This window comes from Mercenaria mercenaria, unplaced genomic scaffold (genome assembly GCF_021730395.1).
Source record: "Mercenaria mercenaria strain notata unplaced genomic scaffold, MADL_Memer_1 contig_3092, whole genome shotgun sequence".
Taxonomy (NCBI): Eukaryota; Metazoa; Mollusca; class Bivalvia; order Venerida; family Veneridae; genus Mercenaria; species Mercenaria mercenaria.
The window spans coordinates 1-27806 of NW_026461200.1; the positions used below are offsets into that span (position 1 = coordinate 1).

At 34.0% G+C, this 27806-nt stretch overlaps 1 protein-coding gene across 6 annotated transcripts; it reads right to left on the minus strand.

Moving 5' to 3' along the window:
• Window positions 1–1097: 1097 nt before the first annotated feature.
• Window positions 1098–27615, minus strand: LOC128552727 (uncharacterized). Of its 6 annotated transcripts, none has more exons than XM_053533775.1 (3): window positions 27480–27523; window positions 5293–5373; window positions 1098–3301 (listed from the first exon to the last, which is right to left on the minus strand). In XM_053533775.1, exon 3 carries the CDS (start codon window positions 3290–3292, stop codon window positions 2333–2335), a length of 960 nt encoding a protein of 319 aa, XP_053389750.1. In that variant the 5' UTR covers window positions 3293–3301; window positions 5293–5373; window positions 27480–27523; the 3' UTR covers window positions 1098–2332. The 6 variants fall into 6 exon arrangements, with proteins under 6 accessions (XP_053389750.1, XP_053389753.1, XP_053389751.1 ...); XM_053533778.1 differs by having other exon boundaries at window positions 5297–5373; window positions 27480–27514; XM_053533776.1 differs by lacking the exon at window positions 27480–27523 and adding an exon at window positions 8331–8425.
• Between the last annotated feature and the right edge of the window lie 191 nt (window positions 27616–27806).

Sequence of the window (27806 nt, forward strand, 5' to 3'; positions counted from 1 at the left end):
ACTCCTTTATTATTTTGAAAAAGCTTGCATGTCGACTAAATCAGCTGACCAAGTATCATCAATATCATTAACTATCACTCTTCGTTTCCTAAATTTTCTTTTAATTGGTTTGTGTAATTCTTCTGCTAATTCATCGCTCCATGTGATTCCGGGGGTATACTCTACCCCATTTTCCCGTTTTTTGACTTTTGTTTTTGTCCGAGACCAAGTGTGTATTTCGTTTTAATTATAGGTTTCACAACTAAATGTTTTGCAATCTTTTCTCCAAATGTTTTTGATTTAGTTTTATTTAAATTGGAAAGCATTTGCTTATCACATGTACCCTTTTTTACATCACTGTCATAGCATAAATCATGGTCCATACATAAAGCATCCAGTTCATTGACAGGGGGTCCATTATCTAGGGGATTTCCTGGCCCACAATAATTATATCCTGGAAGTGTTAAACCTTTCTTAGGTAATAAAGGTAACATTGCTTTGTGAATATCTAAATTACCCCCTGTACTTTTAACAAACTTTGATTTCATCTTTCCACAAGATGAACAGGTAGCTTTTATCATTTTTCTCCCATTTTTTGTTATAACATAATGGGGGTTTATATTATCAGTAAATCTTCTTTCTTTCAAACAATATATTTTATTCTGTAAACTCATCTATATCATATGTATTTAAATTTAACTTTAAAAACTTTTAATTGGGTTTAAAACCTGTGGATTTTAAATTGGCCGGCATTGGTCGGTTCGGACCAAGGGTTAAAAGGTCAAATGGGGTTAGATTGACTTCGCACAAACAATTACTTTACTACTAACGTTTCGTGTGAAATGATCCACTTAATGCCGCTACCAGAGTCAAAATGTATTTGCTCGAAGTTGCAATATGATATAATTATCATTTCTAGTGTATTGCTAACCATATAATTATACATTTTATGTCCTAAGTCTGCTGCACAATTATTCAAACGCACTTGTTCATAAACTCACACCACAACAAAATAATTATTAAAGTTAATCATAATTGTTGGCTAGGAAGTGACAATGAATTCATATTTGATCAAAATATATCAACTATCTTAATAGGACACCGAAGCAAATATCAGATCTGTTTGCAAGATAGTATATTTGTTTTGTATGGTATCACATAAAGGCATTTACATTATAAAGACTTTATAATCAACAAAATCAACATTTGACAGTATATTGTAAAACAAAATAGAATACTCAATGACAAGACAGTATTTTACACCAGGAAGACAACGTGAACAACGTCTCACAAATAACAAAAGATAAAAAGCAAAAAAAAAAATAATAGCAAGAACAAACTGCAAAATAACTATTCAAGTACACAACCTATCGTTATATCAAATTGTAATTCCGTATACATTATGTTATCAGCCAGACAACTGATAATATTTGTTCGTTACATGATATCCTTTCAAAAGAACAGTATACACTTAGTGAATGGCTTGCCGGTCAATAGTCAAAACTATTTGCCCGATGTCCTCAAAATAGAAAAAAAGTTTTGTTTGACTGTTATCAGGCAAACCGTTCAATAAGCGTTTTATTACATGCCATCAGAAACAAATTTCCTTTTTTTCAATTTTCTACTGTTTTGATGTGATAGGTTTACGAAAAATTTCACAGCAGTTATACAACACTAAGTATACGAGCGAATACAATGGATGGACGGACGAACAGATGGACAAATGGGCCGACGGACAGCGTGGTTGTTACATAGCCTCACATACTTTGTATTTTAGGATATACTGAAAAGCCCAATGCTGAGGATACTGACAGACACTACTATCTGATATTCCATCAAATATATGAGTTAACGCGTACCACAAAATGGAAATAACTTGAAATCAATATGGTTTGTGATGTGGTAGCTACATTATAACCAAAGTCATTATTAAAAGCAGGTAAACATGATCATAGCTGGTAACATTACAATATGATATAAGAATAACCCAGGTCACAGGTCATGAGGCCCTTCAGGACAATTGTACATGAAATTATTTTGGTTTTAATTCAGTGTCATTGAATTCTTTCGCGCGAAAACTGTGACGGTCACAATAATGCACCGTATATGTTTCTGTTATTAAAACTTACATAGTCATATCTCTTCGATATTATATATAATCTGGTGAAACAAGCTGTTCTAATTTACAAACATGTATAGTGAGGAACTCTGTGCTGGCCTAAAAACGAGTTGTCATCTGTGCCATTACAAGCAGAAACATTGTCATATTATACATGAAGTTAATTGACTTAATGCTTTTCTAGTTGAATAGATAGATGTCTCAAAGTACAGGCGCCATTGCACCTACCAGGTTTTAATTATTTTTTAATGGTCGACCTTGACCTCCATTCACATTTCCTCCATACAGCGCCCTCAACCTTTCCTGAGGTTCAGGCCTTTGGTGGTATTTATACAAGTAAACTGCGACTGCGTAAAAGAAAATGTACGATGCGAGTACACTGGCAAATGCTGCTTGATCATTTGATTCATCTATGTACATGAATAGATAATAAACCATAAGACTGATAAGTAACATTGTCCAATGTAAAGCCACGGCGAAGTAAAATGCTTTCTTTGATTTCATCTCATCGGCATATTTGTATGCTCGCCAAACCCATCGTATAGGGCCATCCACAGTAATGTATAAGATCAGCCTGGGCCCAAGAATGAAGAAATATACCACCACACCAACACTGCACAGAAGGTAATATACGAGACGTAAAACTTCCCAGGCTACAACTGTTGTTGTAAGAAATATCACGCAGACTATTGTCGCTGACGGACTCATGTCTATTTGCAACACAGATACACAAAACACGCGTAAAATCACACCAATAGCCGTAATTAGACTTATCATCATGAGAATTGTCAAATATCCATATTTCAAATGTTCGTCTCGTGAACTAGAATTTAGTTTACTACAGACAGCAAAAAGAGCTATGCATGATATAACAATAACGATGTCCAGAACATGATTTACGGTCTTTGCTAGGTCATCGAGCTTGTCGAGAGACTCTTCTATTCTTTGTTCCATGCGTTTGGTGATATTAACAAATTCATAGGCAGATTCCCTTACGACTTTTAAGCTTTCTTGTACGTCAGGGATCACCTTCGTCTCCAATATTCCACGAATGGCTGATATTTGTTGCTGTACAACTCCTGTTAAAATTTCTATTGATTTTCTCCCACTCCTAAAAAGGCCCCTAATACCAAAAAGTCCTCCATGTGTCTGCCCAGGGAGAACCAACAGCACGGTAAGCACCAGCAGTCTCATTATATATTTCTGAAAATATATTTAACTACTTTATCTTCGTAAAATTGTAATGTCAGTTTAATTTGAGTAGCAATTGAGTAGCGATTCAACGATCGTTTAATAAGAGACAGTTTACAAAGTTAACAGATGTATTGAATCAACGAACATATAAATGTGTATATAAACAAGAATGATGTCTACATTATATGACACATACTCCCTTAAAATGCTTGAATATTACTTGAACTATAGAAAGGCCTAAGTCAAAAAAAAAAAAATCAGAAAGTATACTCCAAAGAATATGCTGTATCTACGTGATGTCGATGTCGATCAAGTTACATTTTAATTGTTTGGAAGCTGCAGGAGAAGTTGAGTACACACGATCAGATGTAGTTGCAATATTGTTAGATCCCCAAAAAGGCATTACTCATTAAACAATGATCAGACATAAAATCCCTAGATGAAATATACCCACTTTCATTTAAATTGAATGGAAGTTGTAAGAGGAGTGGAGTATACAATGTTCAAATATTGCTTTATTATTGTTAAGTCTAAAACTGGGGCATAACTGAAAACTATTAATCGGACATGGAAGTCCAAATTGCCGTCCCGCTTCATATTGACGATGTTTATGAAGTTTAATTTAAACTGAATGAAACTGTAGGAGAAATTTAATACACAAAAATAGAATAAGTCGAAAACCACATGTTTCCCAACATGACATTAATGAAAGTGTTGCTCATATATGGTAGTAGAACTGCATGCTACCGTCCACGCCATCTAGCCCCGGGTTAAGCAGAACATGTACAAAAATACAATTAGAGACATCCATAGATGTATCCATACGGTGGTGTACATTGAACAATCAATGATGCCCAGAGTACATAATGCCTGAAAGGCGAGGTAGGATCTCAGATAAAATAATTGATTTGCACTAAATGGGAAAACGATGGGCAGAACTAAAAAAAACTTAAAAGAGACGGGATCTGAGGTTACTAAGTCTGATATCACTGAAACTGCAAAATTAAGTTAAAAAGAAGGCACCATATCTAAGGGCAACAACACCCAATTTTTTTTTATTACGGGACCAATGGAACCACCCAAACCGAAATGTTCAAGCTGAAAATTTAAACAGTATATAACGCAACATAAATGTCGGGCTGTACGATCTTAAGAGCAAGTCATAGAATGTAGTTGTAATAGCGTTAAGATAAAAAATGGGGTAGAACTAAAAACATAATAATTGAACCCAACAGTCCGAAAAACATGTACATGTCCACTTCATGTTGATGATGTATATTAAACTTAAATTGAGGTGGATGAAATTTGTAGGAGTTCAAAAAAGGGACATTACCAAAGAAATAAAACCAGATCTAAAAGTCCCGATGATATGTACATCACTACTACGTGTTAATGATAATGCACGGAGGGACATCTGGATCTTCCGCCACCATTAAAGGCTGTAAGGTCGCCACGTGACCTATGATTGTGTCGGTATGACTTTAAACCCAACAAGTACAAAAAATCCTGTTAACGATATAATATACATTTATGGACGCTGCAGTAGAAGTTGTGTACGCAAGGTTAAAATTGTAAGTAAAAGAAGAGCATAACCCAGGGGAAAATATTCGGACATACCGACACTATACACTTGTTGACGATGTATACAAAAATATCAGGTTTGGGTATATTTCACGGAAGCGTAGAGCACCCCAAACACAGCCAGAGTGCAATACATCGCGAAGTAGGCCCGAAGCAAAAAGACACTGAAGTGGAAAGATATAGCAGATAGTTTTTGCTTGTATGACTACCGATTCTTCCATACCGAGGAAATAAAATTGACTTTTGAAATCCGATATATTAGCTATTTAATGGAGACTTTCATTTCCTTATGTTATAATCTGATATAACCGACGCAGGAACTTGTTACGAATAATAGTAATTGTACGAATTACGTATCATCGACCATTCTAAAGCACACTCATATAATTCATGCTGAAAAATAGTGATATATTACTTACTTACGTACAACTTTCGTTTATTCCGTTTTAAAACTGTATGGGATTCCCAACGTAAATTTCACAACCAGGTATGTATAATTTCTATAAATAGAATTAAACGCTTCAATCGATATTTGTCAACTAATTGTATTTTTAGGACTGTTAATGTATTTGTAATATAATGCGATCAACTATAGGTAGAATAAGATAATTTGAATTTATTTCGAGTAACAGTGGTTGCACCTTTATGATAAAAAAGATTTATATAGTTTTTTTAGAATATATACGCAAGATGACTTTCCATTGTTTTGAGCTCTTACAACAAAATCAAATCATCGAGTATTCCATATAATAGTATACAGACGTGCTTTCGAACGGTTATAAGTTAACATTAACTGGTCAACCAATCAGTCCTTGATCAATGGTACGAGGTTTCAGTAAACTACAGATGAAACATAATAAGTGGACTTTATCCCATTTTGTTATCTTCCAATAATAGTGATTGTACGTTTATGACAAAATCATTTTACCCATCATATTTTGTAAGTATTTTATATATAAAAATGAAGGTAAGCTCCACTTTTACAGGTATTATCTCTTTCATGTACGATATTGGGAGATATTGTTTGTCAATAAAACATAAAATTATCGAGTTTTCACCATTACAGCTTCTTTTTGTTGTGGGCCTACTATGTAAATGCATGGCTCTGGGGTTGTGTTTTTGGTGCTCTGTGATTCCGAGAAATCTACCCTTACCTTTTATCTTCTATAGTGTTCAAATTTCCATACATGTACTATAGACGCCATATAGAGAGCTATGAACACTTGTTGAAGAAAAGTTTGGTTTAATCACTTATTAACATAATGAAAATATCGTTCATTTCATCATATCAGTTTTCATTGCATCTGTGAGAATAAAGGTACTATTGGACATGATACCGTTTTGGTTAGGGGACACTTCTATAACGTTTGAACCAATTCCTTTTCCTCAGGGAAGTTTTATGTAAATTTAACTTGGGTTTACGCAGAACATTGATTTGTAGCAAAAATCGCACGTACGCTTTAAGAATATTTTCATCGAAATTCTTAGCTGAAAAAAGGGACACTTAACTGCCGAAGTAATATATGTTTTTTGTAAGGTGTTAAATAGCTTTTAATACTGGTGAAGTTATAAAAACGCTGCAAGAATACTTCAGTCTTAGTGCGGCGCGAAATGCGAATTCCTACTAAAGTCTTATTAATAGCTCTTGCATATATAAAATGTACATAATTTTGCATTAGGTATTTCATCTTACATCTTATGCCTAAGTTATTAGGCATTAGGTATTTCATCTTATGTCAAAGGTATTAGGAATTAGGTATTTCATCTTATGTCTAAGGACTTATATACTCTCTGTCGTGGCTATCGTACTTTATAATAAATAAAGTATACACTTGTATAAATATAGTGTTCAGACATAAGTTAGTTCAGAGATTACTAACTGCGCAGTTAACAAAAGACAACGCACAAGATCTGAAATGAAATATGTAATGCAGCAAGACAACAAACTGAGAGAAAAAGAAAAAGAAAACAGAAAATAAGAAAAGAATTTATTTAGTCTGTTTATGGGCAGTAATGAAATATATAGTCCTGCAAGACAACAAACTGAAATGAATCACTACGAAATAAGAAATGGGTTTTATCGAGTCTGTTTATGGGCAGTAATGAAACACTTAGTACTACATATGTCCATTTGCGCCAATTTAAGCCATTTTCTATTTTTAGAAACTCCGACTTCCTTTTACAGTTAGTGTATTTTAACTAAGTCATGGCCATGGTCTGGCTGTGTAAACTCAAACCACAACACCAGAAGTACTACGTAACATGTTTAATAACAATCCTAGGTCTGGTGACTCAAGGTTAAACACTTTACTATTTACTATTCGAAGACTTGATGGAAGTATGGGTTCAAAATATTAACAGAGAATTTCTGACAAAAGATAAAAAATAGATAAGACAAACAATCTACCTGTATTTGTGGATCTAGATATATCTTGCACTATATGGCAGTGTGTGGCCATGATGGTAAGCAAGTGTTCAAACTTTCGAAGCTATATATCAAACATTTTAAACAAAAAATGGAATTGTATGCGAAACGTAACTAATTTCTATGCCAAAAGAAAACGCCATAACTGAGCTAAAGACCTTGTCCCAGTTATGTAGTCTTGCCTATATATGTATACTATAATGGTAAACAAGTGGTCATTAGAAAAAGTTGTTTAAATAAAGGTACTTCTATTTCTGTCTCTAATGGCTTCAGAAAGGGATCAAATGCCCTGTTTAAACTACAGACAAAGTTTAATGAAAATTCAGCAAAAGAATTTACGAAAAAAAAATGTTTAAAGGTATTTGTTTAGCTCTAGAGGATCCTACAAGGGCATCATTGCGCGTTTTGAAACAAATTTGGAAATGACCTTATAATGGTGGTACAGACCAGGTTTGATCAAGATTCATCATGCTGTTCATAGCATAAGTCGTTTAAAGCTTTTTTTTCTAGTTTTATCTCTAGTGGTCACCAAAAGGGGTAAAGTGCCACAAGCAGTAATCGTTAACGTCCGCCAATTTGGTTTCGCTATTGAGAATTAGGCAAATCTAACTTTTGATAAGTAACACACAAGATATAACACCTAAGAGGTAATACGTAACATGTAAGAGGTAACTGATAACACGTAACACATAATATGTCATACATAAGAGGTTATGCATAAAAATTAAGACAGAATGTCCCTAATAGGCTTCCGTAGTATTGTCTGCCAATTTGTTATTGTTTGCTTCTCTTTTCTAACAATTTAATAGTGTTAGTGTTGTTATATTTATTGGTCCCTTGGGATCATGGAGTACATTCATTTTTACTTAACTCCCTAAGGCCGATATCGTAATATATCTGCTGCGGCGAGATAAGAATTACCACCTAACGTCGAAGAACATTTTCTGATCTTATCACAATCTCACGCGCATGCAGTCAATTGAAATCATGCAGGGAATCATTGGTGATTAAAATAAATTAAAATAAACTTACAAAATCTTCGAAGTTTCAAAAAATATTTTTATATCCTATTTCAATATTTTCACTTCGAAGTATTCACAATTTTAACGAACCTACTGCGTTGAAAATATTTGAACGTTTTTCACATGTAAAGACATTGAACTCCTTTGAATAGAAATACAATATTTACAAAGACTATTTACAAAAGCATACTGAAAACTGACACCCGTTTTTGTGTGAATATCAATCATGCCTTTGTTTAATTTTGATGTATACATGTACACAAACGTTTTGTGACACGCGATGAGACAGTTAAGTTGTAATATATACATTTACCTTTGAAAGATTATTAAATTTACAATCATATGTTTATGTAGTCATGTTGTTTTTGTATTTTATAAAATATGTTTTGTTGTGTTCATGTTTTTCAGTTTGTATCGTATTCGATGTAAGTGTACGAATATTTCAGCCTTCTAAAACTTAACATTTTCCGACCATTTATTTAACTGTTAATGGAATTTCATCGTCTGAATCATCATCGGACGGAACTGATATGTCAGAAGCTGTATGATAATGAATATTTTCTTTATTTTAAGAAAGATTTTTGGGAGACGACATTATTTTACTCCTTTGAAATACGTACAGTATGAACGAAACACAGTGGATTTCGTCTTTACATGGCCGCATAATGGCAAACACTTATTTTAACAAGGGAACTAATTAGCACTAATTATAACATCTAAGAAATAATACCCAGTATGCAAAATAATTTTGCTTTTGCCAAGATTATCAAAAATTAACAAGTACATGTCACAATCAGCATGATCTCGGTGCCGCGACTATACTCGTCAATCGCCGTCATGGGGAGTCCTGATAACGCGCGTATAGTCGGATATCGACGCTACTGGGGTAGAAAATATAACGCCTATAGTCGCATTTCGGCCCCAGGGAGTTAATAGAATTTCGCTAAAGCCGGTGCTAGGGAGCATGAGGGGTGTTGCATACAAGTATGTCGTTATCTCTCATGAACGGACTCAATCAAACAGAGTCGGCTATTATATTGCTTGGTTCTATGCTTCCAAAGCATTTTATTTCACAAATTTTTTTATTAACATTTATATGTATTTTTGTGGATTTTTTTTTAAAAAAACAAAGGTAGGGTGGTAAAGTAAATAGAGCTATTGTTTATTACGTAATGTTCGACTTTACTGAAACTGCGATACGTAACTAACAAAATGTAATGACAAAAGTATAAAAAAATTGTAACTATACAAAAATACAAAGGTGTATTTTTTTGGAAAAAAAGGATGTTTATAAAATATAAAAATCTACATTTGGAAGTTTTGTGAATGCAAATGTCATAACATTGGTTCTCTTTAAATTAGAATAAACGTGTTTTATCACAATAGAGCATATAACCCTCATGAAGGCTTATATCAAGACCAGACGTACTTTATGGAGGCAACGAAATTTGGCAGAGAGAACTCTGCTCAATTTTATTTTTAATTGTTTTCACAGAATGGAAAACATTTTGGTAGTTTTTGACATTAGGGACTAAACGCATTCTTACGATACTTTCTAATGGGAGAGAGGAAAGGAGTGAATACCTATAATAAAGTAAGAAAGGGAGGGGTCTCCGGGCTCTTTTCCAAGACTTAAATCTGAGCGTACGTGAAATCAATTGTTTCATTAGCATTGTGTTAATATGTTGTTCCTGGATTCTGTTCCACTACTACGCTTGTCTCAGCACTCTGCAGTTGGATATAGTTTCTCCAGATTGTCCTAAAAGTAGCGCTTGAAAATAAACAGTTTTGCTCGCGATTAAAACAAATAGCAATATCATAAGAAGGGTTTTCCTCCAAGGCTTTTGAAAATAGTGCACGAGTACAAGGTGCTTAGTGGAATTTCCTTTCAAACATTTTCGAGAAAAAAATCTCACGCTCAATTTATTCATGAATTTTAAGCGTGCCATAAGTGTTTTAAATGAAATAGAAAAAGTGGAAACTCCACAGGTCGCTCAACATGATAAAAATGAAAATGTTGCAGGTTTAATTGAGCCTGTTCATGGACGGTAGTGGAAATGCTACCGTCAACGCCCTCTAGCCCCGGGTTGAGCAGACCTTTGGTTGGGTGAAGTGTACCCAGTTGACTTACGGCCGGCCGGTGGTTGTACCCAGGTGCACGCCAGTGATTGAATAATTCCCAGATAGATGGTCGTCTAGTGTCTTCTTCAACCATCAAATGCTGGAAAGTCGCCATATGACATAAATTTGTTTCGGTGTGACGTTAATGCAACAAAGAAACAAGTTTTTTTTTTCTGTTGGATTTAACGTCGCATCGACCCATGAAAGGTCATATGGCGACTTTCCAGCTTTAATAGTGGAGGAAAACCCCAGGTGCCCCTCCGTGCATTATTTAATCACGAGCGGGCTTTGGATCCGTCTCACAAGGCCTGGTATCTACGTAAACGCCACATGGAAATCTGCTAAAACTAAACTCACTGTAATAGGATTTAGATTTGTTATTTCGTTTTATAAGTGCGAATGAGATTAGGGTGTCCACCCTGGATATTTTGAATCGATGGAGATGTTGGTTTCTGTGTGCTAAGCTTGGTAAAAAATTTGTCTTTCAACCAAGTACGAGGCTTCTTCTTCTTCTTCTTCTTCTTATTATTATTATTATACCAGATTCATATAGCGCCCTTTTCATGATAAACACGTTCAAAGGCGCTTTACATATAGCAAACGCAGCCACACAGGGTGCGAAATTCATTCTCTACTAGTACAGACACAGAAATAATGTATAAATGTATGTAGCTAAAAGTGCTTATTTTTTCTTTTTATATCTATACAGATTTTCTTTCAAATTTGATTCTTGTATATTGACAACCATGGTCCACAAAGCCTACGTAAGACAAAGTTAGAGCGTGCAGTATGTGAAAGATCATTTAAGTAGGCTTTGTTTAAGGTTCATTCTATCGGAAAAATAGTGGGTCTAAATAATTTAGATTGGCGGGTTTGTTACTGAACAAAAGTAATAAAAAGTATACACCAATAGATTCGTCTTGGAACGAAGTTTACGACTAGATAATCAAACTACGACTACGACTCTTTCATAAGTCGTACGACGACGAATTTGATAACAAAATTGGTAATGTTTTTTTCAAAATCAAGGGCTGCTTCAAAATACATGCGGAGTCCATTTAAAATGTATTAATAGACAGACAAGACATGTATCTAATTCCTGCCACCCTTTAAATTACCCAAACTTTTTCTAAAAAGCTGACAATTTACGATTAAAAATATACTTTAGAATGCTTCAGACGATTGTTTTCATCGTGCTTTGTTGACATGACAGATTACTTTTTTGTTACTATAAATACTAATATTGCACGGTGAAAACGTGCCCGATTCCCGCCAAATATAATAAAGGATAGTCCTTCACGCCGTTTACCTGAAGGGAGAGTTCTTTATCCTGATTACCGTATCATTCTCGTCAGATTTTATAGATCCAATAACACTATTCTAATAGTACAGTCAAAAAGTATTCGAAGAATAATCAACATTTTTTTTCCAAAATATTCTACAACCTGAAATGAAATCTAGATTATCTGCTTCATTGAACTATCCAACATTTTTTTCAAACGGTCTACTTAATATGATAAAAGCGTTATCGTTCTAAACTTTGTAAAATAATGCTCAGATCCATTACGTCTTTTAAATAATTTGACTACCTCAGGGGCGGATACAGAATTTGGTGTAAGAGGGGGCGTAAAATATTTGAAGGCTAGAGCAAATAGGGGAGTCTGGGGGCATGATTCCCCGGGAAACTATGAAATAATGGATCCATTTGGTGCATTCTGGGCGTTCTGGGGTACTTTATTTGTTATTGACAAAGGACAGGTTTTAAGACCAAAATCAACACAAATAACAAAATGTCATGCTAATTATAGTCACGTCTTATGAATTGTCAGACTTATTCTTGCGCGAGTATCTCGGAATTTCTTAGCCCGTTTTTTGAGGATTTTTATGGGGAGGGTTTACCTAGGACTAAAATAAAAAGAGTTTTTTTCGGAGCTCATGCAAACTTTGTCAGATTTTAAATGTGCCAGCACAGCGAGCGAGAAAAAATGCATTTTTTTTTTCATCAAAAAACAACAAAAAAAAACAACAAAAAACAAGTAAGACAAATTACCTGTGTGATAGAGATAAAATGCATGTTTTATGTTTAACCCAGAACAGAAGACAATTTACGTTTTCGAGCGTAGCAAGCGAGAAAAAATATGCATATTTTCAGCCGGAACAAAAGATTAATTATTAGTGCGAGCGTAGCGAGCAAGAAAAATGCATATTTCATATTCTTCAGTCAAAATAAAAGACAAATTATGTACCCAAGCGTAGCGAGCGATAAAAAAACATTTGGCAATTATTTTACCCAGAACATTACCTATGCTCCGGCGATTTTAGGGGCGGGAGCGCCCCGGTGCGCCCCCGCTCCCCGCCCCCCCCGCCATGAATCCACTAATGGTAATACTTCAGTCTGTACGCAGAAATGATTACTGTACAAAATTCATAACCATTTGAACTATTTATTCAAACCTGATGGAGTTCTATTGTAAAAAACGACCGTCGTTTTGGAGTTTAAGTATGCCTGCATCTTAAGCCTGACAACAGAACAACTTCATAATCTCTGCCGACGTCGTTGATAAGCCAAAATGTTTTAAAACTTTGCTAGATCCCTCGTCCGACATCGACCTTAAAGGCCTTTATCACACTTAAGGGCAGGTCCGGATCTAGCCTGGGTATCCAGCCTGACAATTTCTAACCATTTTTCTACCTGCAAATTTACATTATAAGAAACTCGGATGAATGCCAATTAACACTAATTAGCAGAATTTAAGTTGGATCTTTAATGTAGGTAAGATTTCTTCTGACAATTATTATCAACGGCTTCCCAGGCTAGATCCAGAAATACCTTTATTTGATGCAGCGAGGCAACAGTTTAGAAAGAATGTGTCACCAGCGTGAGTAGGAGTGTTCTCCCCGTAAAAGTTTGAAATATAGTTATGTAATGGTGGTATCTGATAGATTTTTTTGGTCTGAATTTTGAGAAAATATGTTTAGTATACAGCATCTTCTGTGTATGACTGTGCTATTTACGGTAAAAGAATGAAAGGGACGACAAGTAAAGTAATCGATGATGACTGTTTTATTTTGCAGTATAACAAATTCAAGCATGTTCACACAAATAAAAGTGTTATATATATGAGCAAGACACAATTATGCATAGAAAGTTGTGCTACAAAAGGAAGCAAACTCTTCCGGTATAGTTTGACAATATTCCTTCACGGAGGTTGCAAAGCGAACTAGAATGGTGTCGACAAAAATGTTTCATTCAATAATTTATAATAACGACGGGTCAATAATGTTATTAAGGAAAAATATATAAAAGTTAAACAACTGAACACAAAACAAATGCGCATGTCTACATAATGTTTATGATGCTTAACAAGTTCTAGTTGAAAGGAAGAGAAGGAAACTACAATGTAGTTGTCATTCATCGTTAAAGAAGGGCCACAACTCCAGACAAATAATCGATCATAAAAGTCAGGACAACATGTACATATTCATTTCATGCTGCTGATATTCATGCTGTATTCCTAGTTTCAATTCAGTTAGATGGATCTGTTCGACTTAAGTTCACGAGTTCACGATGCGATGAATTAGTTCAAGATCAAATAGGGCAACAACTCCAGAAAAAAACAACAACAAGAATTTGTAATAGAGTTAGCAACGTCCCCTGCCTATTCATCATACATACTGTATGCCAATACAGCATCTTGGCATGAATAAAATAAAACAAGAGTGCCAGGATGTTAAATATATGCTCGTCAGGTAGATGATATAATAAAACATTTTCTGTACAAAACTATAAGTTTGGTAGACAGTAAGCCAAAACAATGACATATCCAATTCTAACAACCAGGATAAAAAGTTTCAAGAATAATCGTTTTATATAATAGTAGCAACAAAGAGAAGTAAGTTTTGATTTTTTAAGTCCACAAAAAACTCCTTACCAGGAAGAGGTACCTTAAAATACACCTAAAATTTGAAAGTAACACAGAAAAATGGTCTTGACTTTTCCCTACGGTCAATTATAAAAAGTTATCATATATATATATATATATATATATATATATATATATATATATATATTGCTTATAGTGACAACAAAGAGAAGTTAATCTGAAAAAAATCTAAGTTCACACAAAAGTACTTATCAGGTAGCCATAAAAGTACTTATCAGGTAGCCATAGGTCAAATTATATCAAAAATTGGATGTAATATGCGTGTTGTACTACAGAAAAGTTGTCCCAATTTTCCCCTATGGCTAATATTAACCCTTATCCTGCTGAATTTCTATAATGAACTTGTCCATTTTTCAATTGGGACAGTACCATTAACTGTTAAAAGGGATGCTTACCAAAAATATACTGATAGAATGGTGAACAGGTATGATCATCATCAGACTGCATGATTTACACTGGTCGCAAAGACAGAATAAATCATGTTCAGCATGATAAGGGTTAATAGAATAGAACTTTACAGTAATAGCTATTTATAGTAACAGCAAAGAATCAGGGGCCTGGTTCTTACTCATGACACTCCATCTCATGATAATGAACATTTTTGCCATTGTACATCAAAATCCCTCCATGCTTGAACAAGAAATGCTCCGGACAAAGTCATTTTTGTATCTGACTTTTGGCCTCTAAGTGTGACCTTAGAGCTAGGGGTCTTGGTCTTGGGCTTGACACCTCGTTTCATTATGGTGAACATTTATGCCAAGTTATCTAAAAGTCTCTTCATGGATCGCAGAGTTATTGACCGGACACGAAAAAGACTCTATTAACCTTTGACCTCTAAGTGTGACCTTGACCTTGGAGCAAGGGTTTGGGTCTTGCACATAACACGTTGTCTCTTTATGGCGAACATTTATGCCGAGTAATTCCAAACTCCCTTTATGTATGGCAGAGTTATTGACCAGACAGAAACAGACCCTTTTAACCTTTGACATCTAAGTGTAACCTTGACCTAGGAGGTAGGGGTCTGGGTCTAGCAAATTTACATTGAAACATCCAGAAACATTTTCTATAAAACAAGTATGAAAGTCTTACACTTTTTCTACAAGACTATTTTATAAAGTTACAATTTTTATGTAGAACTATGCTCAGAGAGGTTGAAGATTAATCAAAATGCACACTTCTAAACTTCTATATTCATAATATCATTAACAGTTGTGAGGCTTCAAAGTATTTTGTAAATTAATAAAAAGCAAGTTCTTCATTCATGACAATTATTTCTTTTTCCCTAATTCTTGATATTTCTTCTCTGATTCCCCCAATGTGTTTGGAAATAAGATTACACCTTTTGTATTATCTTGTAGCCATGTTACAATTTTTATGTAGATATATGCTCACAAAATTGAAAAAAAAAATGTTGCACTGGACACATATTTTCCAAAAGAGTACACCTTTCTTAACTTCCATATGTGTTATGCAATTAGCAATTGTGAGATTTCAATGTATTTTGCAAATTATTCTTAGGCAGTTCTTCATACATGATGCACACTTTCTTTCTCCCTAATACTTGATATTTCTATTTCTCTGATTCTGAAAATATGGTAGTACTTTCTACACATGTATAATCCATCAAATAGTTCAGTTTTTGTTGACCAATGCTTCAAACAATTTTGGCCCTTCAGATGATCATCTGAAATGGGAAAATTTAGCCATTTTTACATGTTTTATATGTTCATAAAAAGACAAAATTTTAGAATGTAAAATCTTACAATTATAATATTATCAGTCTGACAGACATTATCAAGAAAATGTCATTAAGAAGTGGAAAAACAGTACCTTACACAAGTAATTTAGACTAAGAAATATAGCTATGAATTCTAACAGATGATATATATTTGTCTGTATGTCTTCATGCATCTCCATTTTCAACTAACACTATATATAGGCACATGATCACTTCATGTCCATAATGTATATTAAATTTGTACTGAATTGTTTGAAACTGTGAGTAGGCATACACAATGTACAAGTGTATTTGTGATATTTTAAAGGACATCACTCAACAAAAAGTAACCTGAAATGGAAGTCTTGCAATATGTGCATGCCTATTTAATGACTGACCATCACGACTTATTACCACGGTTATTTAATAGAGAGTCAATAGCTTTATCCGAATGTTGTTTTTTTGCAAGTTTGATATCCGATATAATTTGGTTGCGTAATGTGCGAAATTTATTCCAATCATATCTACATCGCCTACCACTCCCCGACTTTTGATATCCGATACACTGCTTGTAAAAATGCAAAAAAAATATGATGACACTCACCTTTGTTGATGTTCTTTTATCGCGACGTGCACTACCTCGGAAGTTGCGACAGAGCAGTTATTGATACATCTTAAAGAGGTAACTCTGTAGTTTATCAGGCGTGTACTTGTTTCATGATTGATAACAGCTTACTAGAGAATGAATATTTAGACCTCAGACATGTAAAAAAACTAGTGGTATTACGCCTTAGGCAAAATATTTCGTTCAAAATCGGTTGTTTCCCCTTTGCTATAATTGTTTCCGGTTTCGGATTTTATCAGGAATGCATGTGAAGTTTACTTTTGCGGAACTTCCTTTTGTTCAACCATGAAGGGATCTGAGACTTGTAATACTGTTTACTGATGATTTCGTAAGTACCGTTTATAAACAATTGTTAACGTAATATACACTGATATATGTGACAGAAGTCTATCTTGTACCCGGAAGTAAATCTTTTTGCTAACCAAAGTTTGTTTACAGTATAGAAACCAAAACAGCCCATACCGAGGGAAATTGAAAAAGAAATTTATCTTGTGGCCACTTAACGCAGATGATTTCATTATGCCTGTGTATCTAATATAAAATGGCCAGCTGGGTTATAACATAGAATAACTGATTATTGAAGGCAAGCGGCTGCTTATTTCAAGTGACCAGGATTCATCTAATTATTCCATTGTCCATCGTAAGCATTTTCTGTATACATCTAGCTATGATAATTTATAAATTAGATGCAAACTTGTAGTTGCCCGCCTCCGTCACATCATTTCTCGAAAAGTCCCCTCTCATAATAGTAGACAAGGCATTTTAAAAGGAAGTATCTAGCCGTCCGGTAACCGGACGCCTACCATGGTTCTAGCCGTCCGGTAACCAGACGCTAGCCTATCGGCTAAATTTATTTTCTAGCCGTTCGGTAATCTTTTTATTTATGAATACTGTAATTAATAAATTTAATGTATCATAATTTGTTTGCCCAAGATAGAATATTTACCTGTACACAAATAATTAAGGCTTAATTCAGACAATATTTTAAAATAAATTATTAAATTAACAGACGCCTAGAAAACCCCTACAAGATAGGATAGGCTAGGTATCCGGATGGCTAGAACGCAGGCTAGGCATCTGGTTTCCGGACGTCTAGACACTTCCATTTATAAAATGGTAACTATTTTTATTATGGGTATCTTATTAGTAATGTAATTTCTGTCTGGTTACTACTCTCTTGCCAGTATTGCTGATTCAGAATGTTTTGTAACAGGATGATTGTAGGCCCCAATATTGAAAGTGGGAATTTAGGCTATAATGAAAATCTTTTTATTTTTGCAATGTCTGAGCCTTGCTGTGTGAAAAATGTGATCCTTTAAAATGGATTCTTAGTATGATAAGCTTAAAAGTATATTGTGGTAAGTTAATGAAACCTTTCACATTATTAAAGACATCGTGTCAAAAGTCAGCTTAGTAGAAGCAAACTTACACGTGTACAATACTTAGCACTTGCCTGCAGAGAACTGAGTAGTTCCGGTACAGAATCCTGGGATACTTGTTAGGTTAACTGCTCAACATTACATGGCTGAATTTCTGTTGCAAAGCGGTGCTAAACCAAAACTAATAAACGAAAGAAAATATGCTGGTATTTAAAGTTAAAACTAAAACCAGCTGGACAAAACTGCTTTAGTGATACCAAATCAAGATATAAGAAATATATAAAACTTTATAGATATGAAATAAAGAAGACTGTAGTCATTTTGAAACATTTACAAGAATGACAGAATGTACAAAATATTTTTTGATATTGTAAATTGTACAGACAAGGACTAAATTGTATTATGTGGTGGAATTTTCTGGATATACCAGCAATTAAGAGAAACACTACTAAGTGTAACTATGCACCAATCTTAACAAATAAAGATTGATTATCAATTTAGTTATATACCAAAGGTTATGACAAAGGCATGACCTCTCTTTGTCAAAAGTTCAAACTGTAGCAAGAAACTCGAGAGTATGATACAAATTACTTCAGAACCAAAGTGTAATCAAATGTCAGTCATAAAAACTAAAGTGATTTTTGAGAGCCTATGATCTTCTTTTGTCATTTGCTTTCTAATTTATAAATAATATGCTATAAAGCAACATATTATTCATAACAGATAACCAACAAGAGAGCAAGTATGCTATATTAAGTAACATTAAAGAGAAAACATCGTAAGCAACATCTCAATCAAGACGTGCAGAATTTGATTCCTGTAACACTGCTGCCTCATATTGTGTGCATTTCATATTTTTCAGACATTTCATCTGATTTTAAGTTAAAATTTTAAGTAATCCATAAAATTTTACTGTAACAGAACACTGTTTAAACTAGTGCTATAGTGGGTGTGAGGGCAGTTTCACATTTCACTACATCCAACGAACAGACATAATCAAATCAAGTCAGCTATTATTTTGCTTGATTGTGTTGTTATGCTTTCAAAGGATGATCTCCAGACAAAACAACAACAACAAAAAAAAACAAAAACAATTTGCTATCCCTTAAAAAGTCTTTAAGTGCCATGTGATGGTTGTAAAAAGTCTCCTTGTACTCGCTTTCAGTGTTGCTAGATTTTCTGGTCCTTTTGGACCATACTTACTAAAATAGAATTCCTCTTAAGCCAGTCCTAGGGAGCGTAAGCTGCTTTTTACACTTCATAACCTCTCATAAACAGACATGATCCAACTGAGTTTGCTATTTATTTGCTTGGTTGCGATCTTTGCTTCAAAGGGATCTTCTTTAAGTCTATTGCAAAATGTTTTCAGCAACTCTGAAGTGCCGTTCATAAAGCACTCAGTATCTTTCTAGCAGTTTTAAATAGCATTATGTGATTGTTTTCCTAACAGGTTTGGTTTTCAAACACTTAATGTCATTCACATTCTTGACTGCTTTTTCCAAGTTTAAATCTAAAGATTACTTAAAGTACCTGAAATTTCATTTTGTTTTCTTAGTTTTTGTTCAGTGAAGCTTTTTAATATTTCATCGATAAGCCCATAAATATCTCAATACAATGCATGCGTTTCTGAAACTAAAAACAAAAATGCTTTATTTCTCACGTAAATAACTGCATAGATGCACATCACAATAACACAAAACGAGATAAATATTTCATTAAAACATTTTACATGAAAGGCAGCCCCAAATTGTAACCCTGTTATCAGTGTATGGATGTTAGCAAGGATGTATACATTATTAATATATACACAATACAGAATATATACATAAAAATATATAATCAATGTAAAATGTAATTATTGACAACAATATTGAAACCATCAAATATAAGAACAACATATTTAAGAAACAGATATTAGTATAATTAAACTGATAAGATGCATTAATTCAAAATGAAAAAGGAACATTGAATGTTTCAGATGATTTCTTTGCTGACAAAAGTGAAGAAAGAATGTTAGAATTAATACTTTAAAGTTTTAACAAATCCATGATATCATAATATTGAAAACAATGATTCAGATTTCTTCCTACATATTTCTAAATACAGCAAAATACATTGGTAACGTATTTTAAAGCGCCGTTATGGAAAAATACCATTGCTTGGGAAGTAGGGAGCTGTACTATTTTGTAAAAGTTTTTAATAACTGGATAACTAAATATTCCATTTCTATTTTCTGAGAAAATAATGATACAATAAAACAAGATTACTGGAATGGTAACGTAACATGTGTAAAGTATGTTACAAACAGATTTCACCTTCAAATAAGTATTTACATTATATTTTCATGTGCTTTAGCTCAAATAACACAAGTTTATTGATCACAGATCATCATAGATTAATTTATGCAAATTTGCTAAAATACCTAATGTAGAAAAAATATTTACCTTCACAGTAACAAAATACTATTCTAGGTAATTAATATTAACCCCCAAGTCAATAAAATGGACATTAACACTCAGCAGTGGGGCTATAAATTACAACAGTGGTCAAATCTGGACAGTATGTGAAATGATAAGAAGGAATATGTGTAAAACAAAAACATTGTGATAGCATACAGTATACAATATCCTAGCTCATAAATTTGAAACAACTCTGTTCAAGCATCAGTGAAGTCATTAAAAATATCAAAGTTATTATGATATACATGAAACAAAAAACTTGTGAATTAAAATACATTTAACATGTAAACTAAAAAATTGGAAGTAGACATACAGAAAAGTACTTTAGTTTAAAACTTGTCATAAAGATTCAAGTGTAACTCAGATACTAAATCAATTATTTTTGAGCTCCGAAATTACAAAAACAAGGAAACATACATAATACTTTAATACATAACTGTAATTACTTAAACATGTAATTACTTAAACACGTTATTTTTGTTACAAGTGTGCACAGTTGTTTTACAAACTGACTTAACATTAGAACACATAAAAGGAAGTGTCTAGGGGTACGGACCTCCTTATGTTTTTAGAGATTCATGGTTATTTACATCTTAAATTTTGTTGAATAAGAATAAACCAGTGTTCAATTAAAACTTGGCTCTAAATGGTTGACAGAACCCAGCGTTCAACCGATTGTTTACCTTCTAAATAACCCAGGAACTCCAAATGAATACACTGTTCCATGCCAATTATAAACTGTTGATGGCATATTAAAGAGTGAATCTAATACTCGAATGAATTATATTTGAAATTCAGCAGAAGAACAAGAGCTGTCACTATTGGTGACAAATGCCCCCTGAAGTAGGCCCAAGAATGCCACAGTTGTATGCGCAAAAAAGTCACATATCATTTTGTGACCTTGACCTTGACCTAAGAGGCCTGGGTCATAAGCGTGACACATCTTCTCAATATGGTTAATATTTGTGTCAAACTATATTCAAATCCATTGATAAATGGTAGAGTTATGGACCAGACAAGAAACACCTTTGACTTCTAAGTGTGACCTTGACCTTAGATCTAGGGGTCTGGGTCTTGCGAATGACACCTCATCTCATTATAGTGAACATTTATGCCAAGTAATTTCAAAATCTCTTCATCAATGGCCCGGACCAGAAACAGACCATGTTAACCTTTGACCTCTGTGACCTTGACCTTGGAGCTAGGGGTCTGGGTCTTGCTCATGACACATTGTCTCATTATGAGGAACATTTACGCCAAGTAATTTCAAAATCCCTTAATGAATGGCAGAGTTATGCTCTGGACACGAAACAAACCCTGTTAATCTTGGACTTCTAAGTGTGACCTTGACCTTTAAGCTAGGGGTCTGGGTCTTGCGCACGACACCTCATCTCATTATGCTAAACATTTATGCCAAGTTGTCTCAAAATCCCTTCATGGATGGCTGAGTTATGGACCGGACACGAAATAGACCATGTTAATCTTTGACCGCTAAGTGTGACCTTGACCTTGGAGCTAGGGGTCTGAGTCTTGCGCATGACATGTCGTCTCATTATGGTGAACATTTATGCCAAGTTATTTGAAAATCCCTTCATGAATGGAAGAGTTACAGCCCGGACAAGAATTTACGGGACGTACACACAGACGCACGGACGGACGGACAGTGCGATTTTAATATGACCACCTTCGGGGGCATAAAAAACAAGAGCTGTCGGATGACAGTGCGCTAGACTTTTCAAAGAATCGATGGAAGAATGGGGTCAAAATATTACCACAGATTTTAGACAACAGAAAAAAATAGATAAGACAAACAGTGTTCCTGTATTTTACTTTGAAATATTGCACTTTAAAGGTAACGTCTGACCATGATGGTAAGCAAGTGTTCAAACTTTCAAAGCCATATATCAAACAGTTTAGACAAGATATGGAATGGTATGAGAGACTTAACTAATTTCTATGTCAGAAAAAGGGCTAAACTGAGCTTAAGTCCTTGTCCTATTTATGAAGTCTTGCCTACATATGTAGACTATGATGGTAAACGAGTGGTCAAAGTTTTAAAGCCATATGACAGTTTAGGCAAAATATGGACTGTTATGAAAACTTTAACTGTTTTCTAAGTCCAAAAAGTGCCATAATTCAGGAAAAATAGTTGACAGTGTTTTGTACTCTTGTCTATAGATTGAAATCATGATGATAAATAAGTGTTCAAAGTTTCAAAGCCACATGTCAAATAGTTTTGACAAAACGCTGACTTCTACGAAAAACTGAACCGATTTTTTAGTTAAAAAAGGGCCATATTTCAGCCAAAATAGTTGTCAGAGTTATGTACTCTTGCCTACAGATGGAAATCATGATGATAAGTTTAAAAGCCATATGTCAAATAGTTTTGACAAAACACGGACTTGTACAAAAAATGAACCAATTTCAAAGTCCAAAAAGGGCCATAATTCAGCCAAAATATTTGTCAGAGTTATGTACTTTTGCCAACCGATAGAGGTTGTTATGATAAATAAATGATAAAAGTTTCAAAGCCATATGTCAAACACTTTACATAAAATATGAACTGGTACGAAAAAGTTAACCAAGAATTTCAAGTCAAAAGGGGCCATAATTCAGCCAAAATCCTTGATGGAGTTATGTACTCTTGCCTGTAACTGGACATGGTGATGGTTAACAAGTGTTGAAAGTTTCAAAGCTTTATCTCAAAATACTTTGTCAAAATATGGACTGTTACAAAAAAACGTAACTAAGGTGTTACGCCAACGCCGACGCTGTGGTGAGTCGGATAGCTCTACTTATTCTTCGAATAGTCGAGCTAATAGGCATGATAATATGCACCTATTTATTTTGTTATTTAGCAAGATATAATGATAATCGACAAGGAACTGATTGTTTATTAATCCATTAACCGACATTAAGTAAAAGAAATTGTTTGTGAAAACGCCCCTTGTATCTCGTAACGGCTACCGAATATGTGGAAAACATAAGTAACCTATGGGTTAATTATCTTTCACAACATATTTAACATTATTTTGTTTAATCTTTATAATCATAATAATATATATAATCTTTTTTCTGTCAGTTCGAATCCTCGTGATTTGTTTGGTGTTTCTCTGTTATTTACGTTTCGAAAGATCGGGTGAACTTTGTTATCTGTAAACCATCTAGATCCAAGTTTAAGGTGAATACTGATGAAGTCTTATTTGTTATTTCATTGTCAACAAAATTTGAAATGTAAATGACCCTTAATCTCTAGAAAACCCGGAAGGTACGGATCCGTACAGGATTGTTTTAAATTTTAAAGGAAGAATACTGCATCATTTTTACAGTCAATCTGTTGAATAAACAATACTGTGATTATAAAGCTTACCTATAGTCAAAAGTGTTTCTGTTAAAATGCTCATTATTTCTTAAGAACTTTAACATTATGTACAAAGAATAACTAACTATACACATGTAAATGGCAACAGCACTGACTCTTTAAGTCCACAGTTTTGATGGCTTAGCTTTCTATTTCTAGTCCCAATGTCTCAATGTTGCATAATTTTATTAATGTATAAAATGCAGTGAAATACATTTTTCTATCAAAAATGTGTGTCGCATCTCAACTATGTTCACAATGTAACTGTATACAGCAAAAGCACTGATTTGTTTTTATAATTTATGAAAATCACATGGCTTTTTTTCAACAAGTTAAGTGTCTGATTTCCTGAATTATTCCTTTGAATTTACATGTTTATGGAGGTAAATATCATTTACTACACTTCGCTTAGAGTTATTCTTTGCACTGAAAGCAGTTCGCACTGTCTTCTCATCTTTAGACTGACAACTGCTACACACTTTGTCATTGTATGGTACACACACTTTTATTTACCAAACTTCACTTAAGAGTTATTCTTTGCACTGAAAATTAGTCTCATTTTTATCAGTCATTCCGAGTTAAGGTTATTCTGGATTAATTCTGAATTAATGCCACTGTCATTGTAGTTACTTGATTCAAAGTCATTCTGAATAAAAGTCACAGTCATTCTGACTTGTGAACACAGTCATTTTAACTTAAGGGCATAGGCATTCTGAACTTGATTCAAAGACATTCTGAATAAAGGTCATAGTCATTCTGACTTGTGATCACAGTCATTTTAACTTAAGGGCGTAGTCATTCTAAAATTGTTAGTCCCAGTTATTCTGAATAAAGGTCAGTCAATCTGACTGAAGGTCTCTCAGGCATTCTGACTTAAAATCGCAATCATTAACTTAAGAGCATAGGTATTATGAATTATTGTCGGGTAGAGTCAACTAAAAGTAATATCCTGTATTAGTAAATTCAAAAGACCTTTAAATATTTATTCATTGTACATGATGTTAAAATATAAATTGAATATTAAAGTACTTATGATACTTCTTCACTAAATGTCAAGCAGTTTTATAGAAAAAAGGGGAAATATATATGTGTACTAAATATAAAAAATCACTATTTTATACTGCCCATGCATTCCCTTTCCAGTGTTGTAATCTGCAGCATCGACGATTTAAACAACAGAAAGTTTACTCAATGCGCCAAAACATACCATTTTGCATTTAGAAATTAACTAAGAATGTAAAATATTTCCAGGGGAGCATGCCCCCTAACTCCTAGAACAATGGCTTACACTTCTATTTTGGCCAAGCTACACTGACAGGGGTGTACTTTCTTTGAGGTAAAGTAGTTGCCCAGGGGCCTACACATCAATAGGAAAAGTTTTAAAGTCCTGATATACACCAAAAAATGCAACATTTTGAATCAATAATGTAAGAATTCTACAGGGAGCATGCTCCCAAACCATCCTAGGACTGTGGCTTACACTTCCATTTTGGTCTAGTACCCTCCTGAATTATGAATTTTGCCAGAAAGCACCATATTTTGCATTTAGAATGTAAAAAATCTTCCAGGGGAGCATGACTGCCCCCTCCCCCACCAAACATCCTAGAACAGTGGCTTACACTTCCATTTTGGCCCTGCTACGTACTTGACACTGGTGTACTTTCTGTAAGGTACAGTAGTTGCCCTGGTAAACACTTTATGAAAAAATTTAAAGGTCCAGATACACACCAAAAACGCACCGCTTTGCATCTATAATGTGCAATTTTTTCCGACCCCGCTAGGACAGTGGCCTACACTTCCATTTTGTGGCCTAGCTAAACCCCGGAATTATTAATTTTGTTAAAATACATCATTTTGCATCTAATTTGTGCAATTTTTACGTGAGAGCATGCCCCAGAACCCCTAGGACAGTGGCATACACTTCCATTTTAGCCTAGCAACGCCTCTGAATTATGAGTTTCACCAAAACGCATCATGTTTTATCTAGAATGTATTTTTTCCGGGGAAACATCCCCCATCCCCTTAAAACAGTGACTTATACTTCCATTATGGTCCAGCTACGCCTTTGACACTGGTCTACTTTCTAAACTGTACAATAGCTTCACCGGGTCTATACTTCATTTTTGAAAAATGAAAAACATAAAAGTCCTGATATAAATCCAAAATGCAACATTTTGCATCTAAAATGTGAAAATTTGCTGTGGGAGCATGCCATACCCTCCTCGGACAGTGGCCTACAATTCCATTTTAGCCTAACTACGCCCCTGAGTTATAAATTTCAAGCTTTAGGTCTTGTGATTCAAAGTTGCATTCATATTATAGTATTATAAAAAATTGCCATTTACAATGTAAATTTTATTTTATCACAAGTTACAATATAAAATGATTAATACAATGTTTATTCTTAATTTCATTATATAAAACAGTTTTAATAAAGACTTTAATAAAACACATCTCAAAATAAAACAACTATTGAGTTATCACGTTCATTCTTCTTGTGAGACACAAAAAATAACATTGACTAAAGTTTTACAATCATTAAACATGTTCTAAAATTCTCAAACCACGATTAGAACAGGTTCCAAGCGTATCAGATGGTCAGTGCCATTAATTCACATTATCTGATTCTTAATGGGACCTCATGCTGACAAGATAACAACGCTGAAAGTTCCAAATCAAAATTGATTCTCCAGCTACTCCTTGTCCTATAACTGAATATTCATGAATATGCAAATTAGTTAATTAACAGAAAATATTGCTATTCAAAGGCCAATGTCTTAGCTTCATTTTGACACCATTTTTATTGTTTTATCACCAAAACTGAACAAGATATGACTGATTATCATCTATATGGGCGTATTTTCCAAAAATGAACGGTTGCCATGGAAACAGTGAAATCTTATATAGTTCAAAAGAGTTTTTCATGGGAACATTTTTTATTTCGAAAGGGTTGGTCCTGTCGAACAATTTGGTACCTATGAAAAATAGTCTAGGGGGGATGCATGGTAGACCTTATTGGCCCCCGTCTAATATACTGTACATTTATGGACGCTTCAGTAGAAGTTGTAACACAAGGTCAAAATGTAGTTGTAACATTTTTAAGTTAAAGAAGAACATAACCCAGGGAAAAAATATTAGGACATACCTACACTATACACATTTCTTGATGGCGATTTATACAAAAAATGAAAGGTTAGTGTATATTTCACGGAAGCACAGAGCATCAAAAACGCAGCCGGAGAGCAATGCATCGAGAAGTAGACCAGAAACAAACAAAAACTGAAGTGGAAAGATATAGCAGATAGTTTGCTTCGAAAATCCAAAAACTGTACGACTACCGATTCTTCCATAGCGAGGGCATAAAATTAACTTTTGAAATCCGATATAATTATTAGCAGGTAAATGGAGAATTACATTTCCGTTTGTTATAATTGCTTGTTACAAATATTGTTACAAATGTTAGTAATTGTACGAATTACGTATCATCGACCATTCTAAAGCACCGTTAGACACATCTATAATTCATGCTGAAATATAGTTATATTTCACTTACTTGCGTACAACTTCCGCTTATTCCTTCGTTTTAAAACTGTAACTGGGATTCTCAATGTAAAATTCACAGCCAGGTATGACTAATTTATATTTATACACTTTAGATTTAAACGCTTTAATCGGTATTTGTCAATATCTTTAACATTACGTATTGTATATTTTTAGGACTCATAATGTATTTTTAACATAATGCGTAGTATAGGTAGAATAAAATAATTTGATTTTATTTCGAATAAGAGTGGTTGCACCATTATGATAAAATATATTTACAGTTTCTTTTTAAATAAATATAGAATAAAACAGAACAGAACAGAAATTTTATTGACAA

What these genes read in the sequence shown, in the direction of transcription:
- LOC128552727 (XM_053533777.1), bottom strand. Translation starts at nt 3,292, where the DNA reads ATGAGACTGCTGGTGCTTACCGTGCTGTTGGTTCTCCCTGGGCAGACA.